Source organism: Nannospalax galili, unplaced genomic scaffold (genome assembly GCF_000622305.1).
Source record: "Nannospalax galili isolate Female #2095 unplaced genomic scaffold, S.galili_v1.0 scaffold211, whole genome shotgun sequence".
NCBI lineage: Eukaryota > Metazoa > Chordata > Mammalia > Rodentia > Spalacidae > Nannospalax > Nannospalax galili.
In genome coordinates, this window is record NW_008329624.1 from 3119372 (window position 1) to 3134484 (window position 15113).

The following is a 15113-nucleotide window of genomic DNA, read 5'->3' on the forward strand; positions in this document are numbered from 1 at the left end:
TTGCTATCCCTATGTTGTGGGCATTACAAATGGCATAAGCCCTTTGGGGAAGAGATCATCTTTGGGGAAGCCTCTAAGGGCCAGGGCAGAGTGAGCATTACACTACCAACAATGGTCCCTGGTGGGCACTGAGAGGCCGTCTCCTCTGCACTTCTCAGAACCCTGTTCATTCTGAGACGTGAGGTTGAGCCAGTGGAGGTGAGACACCGCATTGTGCTGTAGGAGAGAAGACCTCTGACTGGCCTTGCTGTGCATGTCATAACACAGAAGCAGTCACCTCCTCAGGCCCCTCTTGATCTCTTAGGAGGGACGTGCCAGGCCAGTCACAGTGGCAGCACTCAGGAAGTGGCTAGCAGAAGCTTCTTATATTTAGGAACTTTCTATTGGCTGCCAGGCAGAGAAGGAAGAATATTCTGAGCTTCCAAAACTGAAGCCCACATTGTTGAGTGAGGAATTTTGTTCTCTTCCCTGAGGTGGGGTGAATCTTTAGGGGCTCTGGTTTCATTGTCTTCTCTGCTCAGTGTGGAAGTGTGGCTGATTGTTTTGAAAGGAAACAGGCCTGCCTATTTGTTAAAATGTAAAGGTCTCACAAGTCTGGCAAACAAACTAGGTTCACTGAGTATTCTAAGCAGGCATTGAATATCCTCTCACCCCGACACAGAGAGGTGCTGATCCTGAATCAGACACACACGCACACACACACACACACACACAGCCCTGGCTGTTCCTCAGCACTCCTACCCAGGGGTATGCTCCATGCATAGAGCCATTTCTGATCAGGTGCATTTGGAAGAGACTTTCTTTCTCACATCCACCATGTCCTCCAGATGATGCTGACCTGGTGGAGTTAAAGCAGGAGCTGGAAGTCATTGGAGATTTCCGCCACCGTTCTCCGAGCAGGTCCCTGTCGGTCCCCAATAGGCCTCGGCCACCTCACCCACCGCAGAGACCCCCCCCTCCAAGTAAGACTTCGCTTGCTCTGAGCTTGCCACAATGCCTGCCGAGAATAACTGCACACCTTCTGCTACTGAAAACATGGCTCTAAGCTGCTGCTGAGTCACCCCTGGCGCTCTCCCTACCTTGGGCTCCTTTTTTGTTTAAATCCAGTATTTGTTCAATGCCAGAGGTCATTGGTTTCTCATGGCATATGAGGTAAGCCTTAAAAAAGCTGGTCATCCTGGGGCCCGGCTTTTGCTTCTAGCTGCCTTCAGTTTGAAACCTTTAGAGTGGGAAACAGCCATAGCCCTGAGAGGAAATGTAGTCAAGCTCTTGTTTCCTTGACAGATGCCCAAACCTCTCTGCTTCTTGGGAGTCTGGCCCACCCAGACTCTAGCATGCATGCCCGTGGTCCAGGCCATGCCCCACCTCCAGTTCCCAGCATCCTCACCTTCTGCCTTAGCCAGGCTCTCCCTGGAAACCAGGCCCCCTCAGGATGGTGATTTTCTTCCAGGCTCTCCAATAATGCTTTTCCTGTCAAACTTGCCTTAATCCCACAATGAACTTGTGACTTGCTTTTGGTCTGCTTCTGTTTTATACTGTTATAGTTCTCCCCATGACAGTCAAACACCGATTTTCCTAAGCTGTTCTTTTCAAAATTGGGTTTTCCCACAGCTACTATCACTGTAGTAGTCCGCGGAAAGCCAGAAGGGCACAACTTCCGAGATCTACTTTTGCTTTTCTGAAAATAAAAATATACTAAAAATATGAAATTTATAAGCAAGGTATGGTAGGAGACAGACAAGAGGATGGAGTTTAGAGCTATCCTAGGCTACATAGTGAGACCATATCTCAAAAAATACATTTTCAACATTTAAAATAGAGGCTGGAGAGATGGCTCAGCAAGATCCACCTTCAATTCCCAGTACTCACATGGCAGTTAATAACTGTTTGTAACTCCAGTGCCAAAGGATCTGACATGCTCCTCTGACTTCTGTGGGCAATGCATATATGCACCCATGTATACATGGGTGTACTTATATACATGCAGACAAAACAGTCATACACAAAATAAAAGTAAATTTTTTAAAAATTAAAAATAAAATATGGAGCTGAAGAGATGGCTCATTGGCTAAAAGTGCTTACTGCTCTTGCAAAAGACCTGAGTTTGTTTCCCAGCACCCACATGGTGGTAACAGCCATCCATAACTCCAGTTCCAGGGGTTCTGACACCCTCTGACACCCTCTTCTGACCTTCATGTGCATTGCACAACACAGGTGTACTTACCACATGTAGGCAATATACACTCATACACATAAAATAAAAATAATAAATAAAATATATTTTAATTCGTCCTAGGGCTGAGGAGATGGCTCACTGGGTAAAAGTATTTGCCACGTAAATCTGGCAACCTGGGTTTAGATCCTGGGAACCCATGTACAAGCCAAATGCAAAATAGTACATGTCTGTAATCCCAGCACTCTGCTGTGAGATGGAGGCAGAGACAGGAGAATCCCCTAGAACCTGGAAAGCCAGCTAGCCTGGCATATGCAGCACACACAACGGGAGGCCCTGCAAGGTGGAAGCCAAGGACCAAACCCAAAGGTTGTCCTCCTATCGGCAAATGCTCGCCGTGGCATGCACGTGTCCTCACACACAAACATGTACATACACATCACGCACACATCTCACACATACACACACACATTTTTTAAAACAGATTTTAAAATTTGGGTTGATCATGTGTTTTAAACCACTTATAAATCAATTGGTTTTATATTTAAATTTGCATTCAAATTGTGCTTCTCTAGAGAATCTGTGAGTGGGCTAAGCTGTTAGAGAATCAAAAGGAAACCATTTTGGTTTTCTTGTAGTTTGGGGATGGGACCCAGGGCCTCATGTATGTTACACAAGCACTCTACTGCTAAGCCACAGCCATAGCCCCAAAGAGAAACTTTGGAGATTTCAGTGGGGCCTGCCGGGGAGTGTTGTGTATGACTTGTGAGTCTGCACACCTGACCACAGCTGTGTCCGGCCTCGCGTCACCTCCTCCCGGCATCTTGGAGCTAGCTGGCATGTTCCCAATCTCTAAGGCTGACACTCTGCCCTTGTTCATGTTCACAGCTGGTTTAATGGTGAAGAAGTCAGTCTCAGATGTATCCATCTCCTCTGGCACTCATGGGCAGTATTCAATCTTGCAGACAGCAAAACTTCTACCAGGAGCACCTCAGCAACCAGTGAGTCCCTCTGTTCGGCTCCCAGGAAGTAGTCAGCATTTCAAACTTGAGGCCCCCCCCCATCGCTTGGGATTGCTTGTTTTCAGGAAATATGTCCCACCTTAGTCTCTCCCTGCCTACTACCTCGCCCTTAGGGCCCCAACATCTAGTGGAAGCTTCTTTGCAGGACTGTAAGTGGTTTGCAGAGCATTTTCAGAAAAAGCACTTGGGATGAAGAGCCCATGGTGCCCCTGCAAGGAGGACTGCACCTTCCAGAGTCATCTTTCACTCCTTACGAGTCTTGCCTTTGCCTGGATCTGTAGAGCATTGAGTGGCATGCAAAGGAAAGGAGTAATTCATATTAGCTTGGTCATTCTGATGGAAGGTGTCCTGGTTTGTTTCTTCATTGCTGTGACAAAACACTCTGACCACTACCAACTTGGGGAGGAAAGGGTTTATTCAGCTTACATCTCCCAGGTCACAGTTCATTAGGGAGCCCAAGGTAGGAACTCGGGGCAGGAACCTGGAAGCAGGAGCTGGAGCACAGGCCATGGAGGAACGCTGCTTACTGGCTTGCTCCCTTGGCCCCTGCTCAGCCTGCTTTCTTGTGCAACACAGGCCCACCTGCCCAGGGGTGGCACCACCCACAGTGGGCTGGGCCCTCCCACATCACTCATCAAGAAGATGCCCCTCAGACATGGCCACAGGCCAGTCCAATAGAGGCAATTCCCCAATTGAGGCTCCCTCAACCCAGGTATGTCAAGTTGACACTAAAGCCATCCAGCACAGAAGGTTAATTGAGAGACAAAGCTACAGAGAGACCCACTGGACCTAAATAACCATGGTGGTAGAGGCATATGGCTAAGGCCAACACAGGACTACAGACTTGTGGTAGTGTAGGTGTTCTTCCAGAGGGCTCCTGAGCTGATTATGGAGATGCCAGTGAAGGCCAGTGGGGAGGAGAAGGAGATGAAGGCAGTGTGATGAGCTCAGAAAGCTACAGGTTGTCATGTGCAGTCAAGGCAGGCTTAGGAGTTGACTGGATCCCAGAATGTACAGTAACAAGGGTGGGGTTTCAGACAGCCCAGGAGCTGTGGGTGAAGAGGTAGAAAATGCAGCTGGGAAACATGTATATGAAAGGTATTTTCATGCTCAGGCAGACCACGGAAGGCATGCCCCTGGTTGTGCTCTCCAGCTCTTATTACCTGGCCATTGAAATAAAGACAGAAGATGGTTGCCCGCATTGTGAAAACCTGTCACCACCCCGTCTGGGGGTCAAAGGTCTTCAGCACTGACCATTATTGCGTTCCTTTTCTTCAGGGGTTGGGAAAGACACTGAGGGATGTAGTTTAGATTTAGTGGGTGCATCCATGGCTCTGCGTGGCTCACATTCACATGCAGAACACTACCTCCTATGCAGACCAGCAGGTGGTGGACACACCATGCACTGTAGAGGCTGATTTCCTACCTGTGCTAATCCATTTCTCCCTGATTGTGTTGTTAAGCCAAAAGCTAGAACCGGAATAAGTAAACCTTACAACGTCAAGCAGATCAAAACCACCAATGCACAGGAGGCAGAAGAAGCAATCCGATGTCTCCTGGAAGCCAGCAGAGGTAGGTGGCCTTTTGGGAACCTCCTTCCTAGCCAAGGGAGAATGCCCACTCCCCTATTCGTCCTCCTACTGAAAGTGGCCTAGGAAAGAGCTGGGTTGGTTTTATTTTGGGGGATGTAATATTAAATGGAAGTGGCCTTAATATTTTATTTGTATTTATTTATGTTTTTATTTAGTTTTAGACAGGGTCTCCCTGTAGCCCCAGTTGGCCTAGAACTCACTATGTAGACCAAGCTGGACTTGAACCCTCAGAGATCCTGAGGAGCCTGCCTCTCCCTCCCAAGTGCTGGGATTAAAGGATGTGCCACCATGCCCAGAGTTATTTGTAAAATTACATTCAGGAAATAAAAATAATTCCATGATGATTAAGCAGCATTTAAGAGAGAAGCAAACAAAGTGTACTTTTAAAAAGGTTAGCGAGATAGCACTGCAGGTAAAGACAGTTGCCACTGAGTCCGATGACCTGAATTTGATCCCTGAGACTCACATGATGGAAGAAAAAAAAATAAGGTTACTGTTGCAGGTACTAACTCATCCTTCCAGGTGTGACGAGACAGTCATGATGGCCTCATTTCAAACACAAATTCCACCTTTTAAATCCAGGGAAAGTATGAATCAACCCTGTGCTGACAGGCAGGGGTGTCTCCCTGTCACACTGCCTGTTAATTTAAAAAATGTATTGATTCTTTGAGAATTTCCTACAATGTATTTTGATCATATTCAAGTCCCCCCACATCTTCACCCCCTTCTTTCTGCTCTCCCTTGACTTCATGTCCTGTGATGCTATCACAGTAGCTGTGAGTTTGTGCAACAGCCCTGCTGTCTGGAAGACAGTTTTCTTGCGGTCGTCCGCCGCCTCTGGCTCTTCCAATCCTGATCATGTTTTTGTTGCTGTCCTTCACTTAACCCTTGTTATCCTGTCTTACCTTGGAATTTCCTAACTAACATTCATTTTGGTTTGAACCTTAATCCAGAATTTCTTTTGAAGTGGAGAGATTATGCCCTTTGTAAAGCCATATGCAATTATAATTGCCCAATGTGGCTTAGCCAGTGTAGCTAACTGACTTGGAATTCTCAAATAACATTAAAGGAGAGGCATGGGTTCGGAAGCTGAGAGGCGCTGTTGCAAGATTGTACAGCACAGATGGTTTCATTTTTTATTTAAAAAAATAACTAAAACTGTAAATGTAACACCCCATGTGCCCATTAACTGATAAATGGATAAAGAAAATATGATAGATCTGGCCAGGTGTGGTGGTACACGCCTTTAGTCCCAGCACTTGGGAGGCAGAGGCAGGTGGATTGCTGTGAGTTCAAGGCAAGCCTGCTCTACATAATGAGTTCAGGTCAGCTGGGACTACAGGGAGACCCTGTCTCAAAAAGACCAAAAAAAAAAAAAAAAGAGAGAGAGAAAAAAAAATATGGTAGATCCATAAAATGGAGTATTAGTCAGTCATGGAAACGTACTGACACATGCTGCAGCTTGGGTAAACCTTGAACATGTTATGCTAACTGAAAGAAGTCAGACACAAAATCATATACTGTGTGATTCCACGTGTACAGATTGCCTGGAATAGGTAAATCCACTGTATTAGTTACTTTTCTGTTGCTGTGATAGAAACACTGACCAAAGCAATTTATAGAAGGAAGAGTTTATTTGCACTTATGGTTCCAAAGAGGTAAGAGTCCATCATGGCAGGGAGGCATGGTGGCAGAGGTGACTGGAGGAGGAAGAGGAGCTAGGTTCTACATCTTCAAGCAGGCACAGGAAGCAAGAGGGCAACTGGAGATCTGGCAAGGCTTCAGGGCTCTCTAAGCCCACCCCCAGTGACGTGCTTCTTCCAGCATAGTCACACCTTCTAAGACCTCCCAAAACAGTGCCACCAACTGGGGAAAAAATGTCCAGATACTTGGAGCCTATGGGGGACATTCTCATTCAAACCTCTACATCCGTAGAGCAAGAAGGTTGTTAGTGCTGTCCATGCTAGAAAGAGGGAGTGAAGCATGACTGAAATGCTCTGAGGTTTCCTTTTAGCATAACAAAAGTGCACTAGAACTGGATAGTAGTGATGATTGTGCTGCTTTGGGAGGCTTAAATGTGCACTTACAATGGATAAATTTTACAGTAGGTGAGTTTTATTTCTTTTTTTAAACCATACTTTATGTAAGCTGTACAATTTATGTATTAATTAACAGTGTAATAGAATTTTTTGATTAGTTTTAAACAGACAAAAAGGAAAAATTTCAGGTTACAAATTAACAAAAAAGTTACTTTTTCTAAGTGGGTTAATGTGAAAAATGTATTCATGTCTAATTTCTATTGCATTAATGGTCAATGCAATTAAAAAGAAAGCCCACCTTTCACAATCCCTGCCTTAAAAGGAGCACGCATACTGGAATGCAGAAACGGTTCTTGCTACTTCAGTACCCAGAAAGTTAAATTCACATATCCACACACACACAAAAAAAAAATCTATGCTTTTTAAAATTACCCTTTATTGTTCCTATGTCTAAATATTATAACACCCCAACACAGGTATTTGTTTATATATGTCCATGTTTACATTATAGACTGAGATCTACATATGAGGGAGAACATGTGTTTTTTTTTTGCTTTCTGAGACTAAGTGACCTCACTTAATATTACACATTCTTGGTCCATCCATTTTCCTGTGAATTGTGTAATTTCATTTTTCTTTAGTGCTGAATAGTATTTCATTTTATATATGTGCCAGATTTTCGTTATCCATTCACCTGCTAATGGACAGCTAGATTGGTTCCATTTCCTTGCTATATGAATAGAACAGCAATAAACATGATATATAAATATCTCTGTAGTAAAGTAGAGCATTCTCTGGGTATATGCCCCAGAGTGAGATAGTTGGGTAATATGATAGCTCTATTTTTTTTGTTTGTTTGTTTGTCTTTTTGAGACAGGGTCTCCCTGTAGCCCCAGCTGTCCTGGAACTCACTATGGAGACCAGGATGGCCTTGAACTCACAGAGATCCACCTGCCTCTGCCTCCCAAGTGCTGGGATTAAAGGTGTGCGCCACCACACCTGGCTGGTAGCTCTATTTTTAATCTTTTTAGGAACCTCCAGACTGATTTCCATAATGACTACCAATAAATTCCCACCAACAATAAATAAGATTTCCTCTCTCCACATCCTCTTCAGCATTTAGTGTCAAATTTCTTGATAATAGCCATTCTGACTGGGGAAAGGTAGTCTCTCAAAGTAGTTTTAATTTGCATTTCCCTGATGACTAGGGATGTTGAACACCTTTTAAAATAGTTGTTGCCCATTTGTGTTTCTTTTTCTGAAAACTGTCTATTCAGTTCATTGGCCCACTTGTTGACTGGTCATTTTATTTCCTTGATATTTAACAGTTCTTTGTATGTTCTGAATATTTTCTCTTTATCTGATGAGCTAGTAGAGATTTTCTCCCATTCTGTGTGTTGTCTGTGTGCTCTGCTGATAGTGTCCTTTGCTGTGCAGAGGCCTTTTAATTTCACGTAGTCCCATCTGTTGATACTTGGCGCTAGTTCCTGTGCTATTGATGGTCTGTTCAGAAAGATCTTGCCTACCCCAATGTCCTGAAGAGTATTCCCTATATTTTCATCTAGAAGTTTCAGGTTCTAAATTAAGGTCTTTGATCCATTTTTAATTAATTTTTATGCAAGGTGAAAGTTATGGATCTAGTTTCATTCTTCTTCAGGTAGAAGTCCAATTTGCCAACACCGTTAACTGAATAGGCTGTCTTTTCTCCAACATATGTTTTTGCCTCCTTTATTGGGAATTAGGTAGTTATAGGTCGGTAAATTATATTTCAACAAAACTGTTATTTAAAAAGAAAGCAACTCTGGAGATACACGTGTTTATAGAGCTTTGAGGCTTGAAATCTACCCACCATCTCAATGAAACATGTTCTTGGTCTGCTCCTATTGAAATGTTGATGCATATGGACCTTCTCCCTTGAGAAATACAGGTATATGTGAAATTTTTTATATGGTGCCAGGGTCTCACTGATCTCTCCACAGGGCCCATGTGTCCCAGGCCCTACCCCTGTGGAGGTGAGTGTGTGAAGCTGGGAGCAGACCTAGCTGCCTAGTTCTGTCAAACCATAAGGAAGCAGACCTAGCTGCCTAGTTCTGTCAAACCATAAGGAAGCAGACCTAGCTGCCTAGTTCTGTCAAACCATAAGGATTTCTTTGCAGCTACAAGGAAATACACTGAATTAATAAGTCATCGTTGAGATACAGACTGTCTGAAGTTTCATTTGTGCAGTGAATTCCACTGTCCTTGCACTTGAGCTGTGTGATTTTATGGTTCAGGTATCCCAGAAGCAGCCCCAAATGCCATGGCCCCCAGAGACCAAGGATCCTTCAAGCCAGAGCCTGTGTTGGGGGGGACCAAACCAGAGACCTCCCTAGGGCCCCCAGTCCTGCCCCGTCGGCCTGCACCCAGGGTTCCCGCCATCAAGAAGCCAATGTTGAGGAGGACAGGAAAGGTAAGATTCAAGCCCTGTGAGCTGATCACTCCAAAATTGCCCTTTATCAAAGACAAAAGTCTGGTGAATTTGGTTTTTCCACCCACACCTGCAACCCAGACTCAGCTACCTCTAGCAGGAAAAAGGTTTGTTTGGCAACCACTTTCCCCTCATCTCCCTGCTGCATCTTTGCCTCTGCTGGGCAGAACAGGGAGCTGACTCTCCTTCCCAGATGCTCACCATGACAGCTGTGAATGGCTCAGAATCGCTGCTTCCTGAGTTCTGAGTTCCACAGGCAATGCCTATGAGATGCTTTCTCCCAAGCGGTTCAGTGCTGCCACTTGTTTGTGGTGGTGTGTGTGCATTAGAAAATCACTAACCAGGGGGCTGGGGAGATGGCTTAGTGGGAAAGAGCACTTGCTGTGCGAGCATGAGGTCACAAGTTTCGATCCTGCCACTCACATAAAAAGTGGGATGTAGACACACATGCACCTGTAACCCCGGAGACAAGGGCAGAGACAGGAGGATTGCTGGGGCTTAGCTAGCTCCAGCTTAGCTCCAGGCTCTATGAGAGTCCTTAGCTCCAAGGAATACAGCACAGAATGAGAGAGCAGGACATCCACCATCTTCCTGGCCTCCTGGACACAGGCGTGTCCACCTCCTGACCCCTTGCCTTGATGGCACAGACATCACAAACATACAGCACCCCCTCCACACACAGACATCACAAACATACAGCACCCCCCTCCACACACAGGGAACACTAACTGGCTCCTAGATTAGCAGCTTTGCCCTGCACTCACATGGCCACGGTCTCCTGGAGGCCCCACAGCTCTCTTACCACTTTTCTTGCAGATCGTTTTCTGCTCTCGCTCGCAAGCTCCTCCGCCTTGCTTACTGCTGCAAAGACATGAGTTTGTAAGGACGGTAGCTGCCCAGAGACTGGCACCCGTAGACACTTCTGGATCTTCTGTTTGATCCCAGTTCTAGGAGCGGGCTACTCGGTAATCCCTGCCTGGGTGCCACAGAGTGATTGCTGCTTGTCCAGCTGCCCAGTGCGGTCGCTCTGTCACGTGGCCCTGCACCGAGCTTGCTTTGTGTTTTGTGAGTGTGCTTTGCTTCTGTCCTGCTTTGGCTAGCAGCTGCCTGTCCGTTTTCCCTTCTTTCTTACAAAATGGCCTTCTTTCCTCTTCCTCTTCTGTGTACTCGCTCTGTCGTTGCTTTCCAAAGCCAGGAGCAGAACTGGATTCATCCTCCCGTGGCTGCAGTGGTTTGGTGTGAGGCTGGTGGGAGAAAGATTACGTTTTCAATCCATTTTCTAAAGCTCCAAAGGAAACACGAGAACCCAGTGCTGAGCTACTGCTAGCCCCAGCTGCTTCACTTTGCCATGTGCAGTTTTAAGGCAGAGATACAGAAGTGACGTCCTGGCGTAAAGCTCTCCCTTTGTCTAAATTTAAAGGCAAAAGATTCAAGGAGAGAGCACAGCCGTTGGTCCTGTTGGTCCTTGAGTGGGTTCTGCGCTCGACCACGCTCCCCCAGCACGGTTCACGGTGTGCACCGAATCACCTGTTCCCGCCGTAGCCTCAAAAAGAGCATTTTCAGAGAGGTTCTGTGCATAAGGGAAGAGCGCTACCCACTTTGTCAGACAACTTGGTTGCAAATTACCCTCTGTGGCCCTGGTTTTAAAACTTCCACTCATTGTTCATTGCCCTTGCTGGGCTGTGGGCTTCTCCGCGCCTCTTCACAGCGCTGGCCTTTCAGTCTGATCTCAAACTGGCTGGCTCAGCCTGGCTCATCTCTGATCCCTTCCGAGTGTTCTCTGCGTGCCCATTTCCCATCTGCTGACTTCTCACTATGCTCTGTCTTGCCCTTTCTCAGTCCACGCCACCGGAAGAACAGCTTGAGCCGCAGCCTGTCCATTTTACCATCGGCCCCCTGGACATGGGCCTTGAGACCCCTCCTCCAGTGGCAGCCCCTCGAGTTCCACCCGTTCCCAAACCAAGAACATTTCAGCCTGGGAAAGGTGTTGAGAGGAGGCCCAGCAGCAGCAAGCTAGCAGTAGAAGCCCCTCCCATGACAGGAGCCACCGAGCTACCACCTCCAGAGGCTCCATCTCTGGCACCCAGGGTGCCCCCGAGGAGGAAGAAGTCTGCCCCAGCAGCCTTCCACATGCAGGTCCTGCAGAGCAACAGCCAACTTCTCCAGAGCCTCACATGCTCCAGCAGCTGCCCACCTGGACTCCAGCCTGATCCAGATCCACTCTGTCCACAAGTGGGTTTTCTTGGCACTTCAACCGCCATAAGCCCTGAAACTGATGGCCCCAGAATGATGAGGCCCGAGGCAGCCTCTCCTCTTGGCGATTACCAGGATCCCTTCTGGAGCCTTCTCCACCACCCTAAGCTGTTGAATGATACCTGGTTACTCAAGAGCTCTGACCCTTCAGGTGAGGGGCCCAGGAGCCCTGAGAGGACACGCAGGGACACAGCACAGGTCCACACTCCTGTGGCTCAGAGGGTACTCCCACCAGACCATGGCGAAAAAGACTTCAGTCACTGGGTGACAGTCAGTAACAAGGATAAGAGGACAACGTTAGGCGTTTGACCTGCTGACGAAAGTATGGCCTGTCTACTTTGAAGACATTCTCCTGCAGAATGTTCACCTCATGGGCATCGCTTGACTGGGTCAAAGGGGATGCTATTTAAAGTCAGACTGAAACTCTGTGCATTTGTCACTCTTACGTAGTTTACAAAAACTGTTTCCCATTCGGTAAGAGTATTACTCAGTCACCAAAACGTTTCACCCAAGCCCTGTGCATTTTAAGCTTGCTCTCAGGGGAATGGAAAACCAGCTGTTAGATCCAACACATAGATTTTAAAGGAATGAAATCTAGCTGTCCAGGAGGTTCTCTCCCATTGAATTTTAAATAGCTGGTCCATTTATGTGTGGATGTGATTTGGTTGTTGTTGTTTGTATTTTAATCTGGGATAACTGGTGGATGTATAAAGGATGACATTAAAAGCAGTTGGGACCATTAGGAGGGATTCTGGCCAGGATAACTGAAAAAAAAAGCCAGAGTTGGAAACAGCAGCTAGGCCAACAAAGTGCCTGGACTGTACATTCCTATGAGCCCTGGTGTCTGTGGAGTTGCCCTTCACAGCTGCAGGTTCTGTCTCCAGGCTTGGCCAGCTGCTGATCAGAAAGACTGCATTTGTGCTGAACAAGTATGTTTTGATCATTACTCCCCAAACATTGCAGCGAAACAGTTCCGTGTACAGCATTTATACTGCATTACGTATTCTAAGTCATCTAGGGATCATTTAACACGTACAGGAGGATATGTAGGAAATACGCAAATGCTGTGCCATTGGGGACTTGCGCACCTAAGAATTTTTGGTACCTCAAGATCCTGGAACTGATCTCACAGATACTGGGGGTGAGGTGATATGTGTACTATCCTTGATAATGTGTAAGTCCTGTGGAAGCTAGAGTCAGTACTGTTTCAGATCTGATGCATGCACCATTAGCTTACACTCAGTTTGGACCAGCTGAGACCCCTACAACCACACCATAGACGTTGCATGCCCTGTACACGGCCATGGCCATGTGCTATGCTGTGCTGCTTAACCCGATTTGCATCTCCCATCTGAATGAAATTTTGTGGACACTGGTCCCCGTAAAGTCCATATTACATATAGGCACAAAATGTGAAAACTCATACTGGCCCATAATATTTTCATTGGTGTAATATAAAGAATGCTTGTTTTTGCCCCATCTACCAGGTATGGTTTCAGGAAGGAAAGTGCTGCCTGCCCCTGTACTGTAAGAATCCCTGTCGGGGTTATCTGTATGTCTATTAGGTTTGATGGTTGTGTGCCCATTTTTCCTACGTTTCCAACACCACTTCTCACCTATTCAAGAAATTAAAAAGACATCATGATGCTGTTTTATATTTTTTTTAAATGCTGTAAGGTCTAGAATCCATTTGAAGCAGATACATTTTTGTTAATAAAAGGTCATTGGCTGCAGAAGACTTGAAACAGGAGGATCAGACAGTCAAAGCCAGCTGGGTAACAGAACAAACCCTGCCTCAAAAACAAAGACCTGGGGGCAAGCCTCATGGCTGGGGTGGTCACGGCCATCTTGCCTGGGACAGGCCACATTCTTTATTACCCACCAGACCACTGCGGTTTCAGATGTTATTTTCACTATCAGTCTCAAGATATTTCACAAGCACTTAAAGCTGGCACTCAAAAAGTTCATTTATCTACAACTTTCATCCACAAATAGATCTGGGAAAAAGGAAACAGTGCACAGAAATAAGTAGCTAATACGTGTAGTCAGCAGTTACAATGACACATGTCAGTGATCAGGTGCTTTCTCTGGCACGTGTATCTGTTAAAAGATTAGGCTATGCCAGGCGTGGTGGCGCACGCCTTTAATCCCAGCACTTGGGAGGCAGAGGCAGAGGCAGGCGGATCTCTGTGAGTTCAAGGCCAGCCTGGTCTACATAGTGAGTTCCAGGACAGCTGGGGCTACAGGGAGACCCTGTCTCAATAAAGACAAAAAAAAAAATATATTATGCTGTACATATCGGGTGTCTGTTACAGAGAGAAATCTTGGGAAAAGCAAACTGGGACTGGCCAGGATGCACATTTCTACCTGCAGGTGCAGTCAGTATTGGAGGATTTCTCTAATACTCTCTTCCTATGCTGTTTTCCCACCTCCCACCAAAGACATGAGGAATTTGAAAACCAGTAGAAGCCCGCTCCACCGAAGTTGCTTCCAGTTTGGAAAGAACCTCAATCTGTAGGTTTCTTCTTTGTTCCAGATAACAGAACAGCAGTAAGAAAACACACAGTCCATGACGATGAGTGCTCGTCAGAGGAGATGCATCAGGAATCTCAAAGAACAGTACTAACGCCCAGAATTGTGGGTCAAAAGGAAAAGTGCACAGTTTAAGAACTGAACAAGTTGCCCGGCGTGGTGGCACTCCAGAGGCAGAGGCAGGCAGATCTCTGTGAGATCAAAGCTAGCCTGATCTAAGCTTTGGGTCAGCTGGGGCTACAGGAGATCCTGTCTCCAAAAAACCTGAACAAATATTAGATCGTGGGTGTTCAAACTGAACAACAGACTCGATTTTGAATTTACAATAATGTACAAATCACCAGAGTTTCTTTATATTTTATTTTTTTATTTTATGTGTACGAGTGTAATTCCTGCATGTAGGTAGGTGCACCCATTGTTCAATGCCCTTGGAGGTCAGAAGAGGGCATCAGATCCCCTGGAACTGGAGTTATAGATGGTTGTTACCTGCCACGTGGGTGCTGGGAATCAAACCCAGGTCCTCTGTAAGAGCTGGCAGTGCTCTTAACTGCTGAGCCATCTCTCCAGACCTCAGTGTTTCTTCCTAAAAGGACAATTGGAATGGCCTTATTTTTTTTTTAACTATTTATTTAATAACCATATAATTAGAAGAGGCATTTCATTACAACAGCATTGACATATTCAATAACAGTTTCCAGAGCTAAGATGCAGCTCTTTCAAAATTGGCTGTAAATTTTTAAAAATTATTATTAATTTTTTAACAATTTACAATATTGCACTCCAAATAAACCCTATGAGACATAAGATTAAATGAGGTTTTAAACTTTGAAAAAAGATCTCCATTTCATTATTAAAATACACAGTTTCATACAGAAAAATTCATTTTTAATACAACTAACACTAAGATGCATATGTGTTTCTAATCTCTATATATCTGATTATTACTAGGCACAGTCGGTTACTTTCTGAGCTCTTTGGCATCTGAGCATGGATATAAAGTCATCAGGTAGATTTCAATGGTAATGTTTTTCACAT

The 15113-nt window shown here is 45.6% G+C and overlaps 1 protein-coding gene across 4 annotated transcripts in view; it reads left to right on the forward strand.

Moving 5' to 3' along the window:
- The window catches only part of Synj2 (synaptojanin 2), a 105632-nt gene extending 92094 nt beyond the window's left edge, over positions 1-13538 (forward strand). For 3 of the 4 annotated variants that reach the window (XM_008839477.3, XM_029566745.1, XM_029566744.1), the window contains 5 exons: positions 828-962; positions 3062-3174; positions 4659-4767; positions 9100-9275; positions 11133-13538. In XM_008839477.3, coding sequence (XP_008837699.1) covers positions 828-962; positions 3062-3174; positions 4659-4767; positions 9100-9275; positions 11133-11855 — 1256 coding nt within the window. In that variant the 3' untranslated portion in view covers positions 11856-13538. Of the gene's footprint in view, positions 1-827; positions 963-3061; positions 3175-4658; positions 4768-9099; positions 9276-10109; positions 10259-11132 lie in introns of all 4 variants that reach the window. The other variant, XM_008839488.3, reaches the window with a different exon arrangement.
- The last annotated feature ends 1575 nt before the right edge of the window (positions 13539-15113 follow it).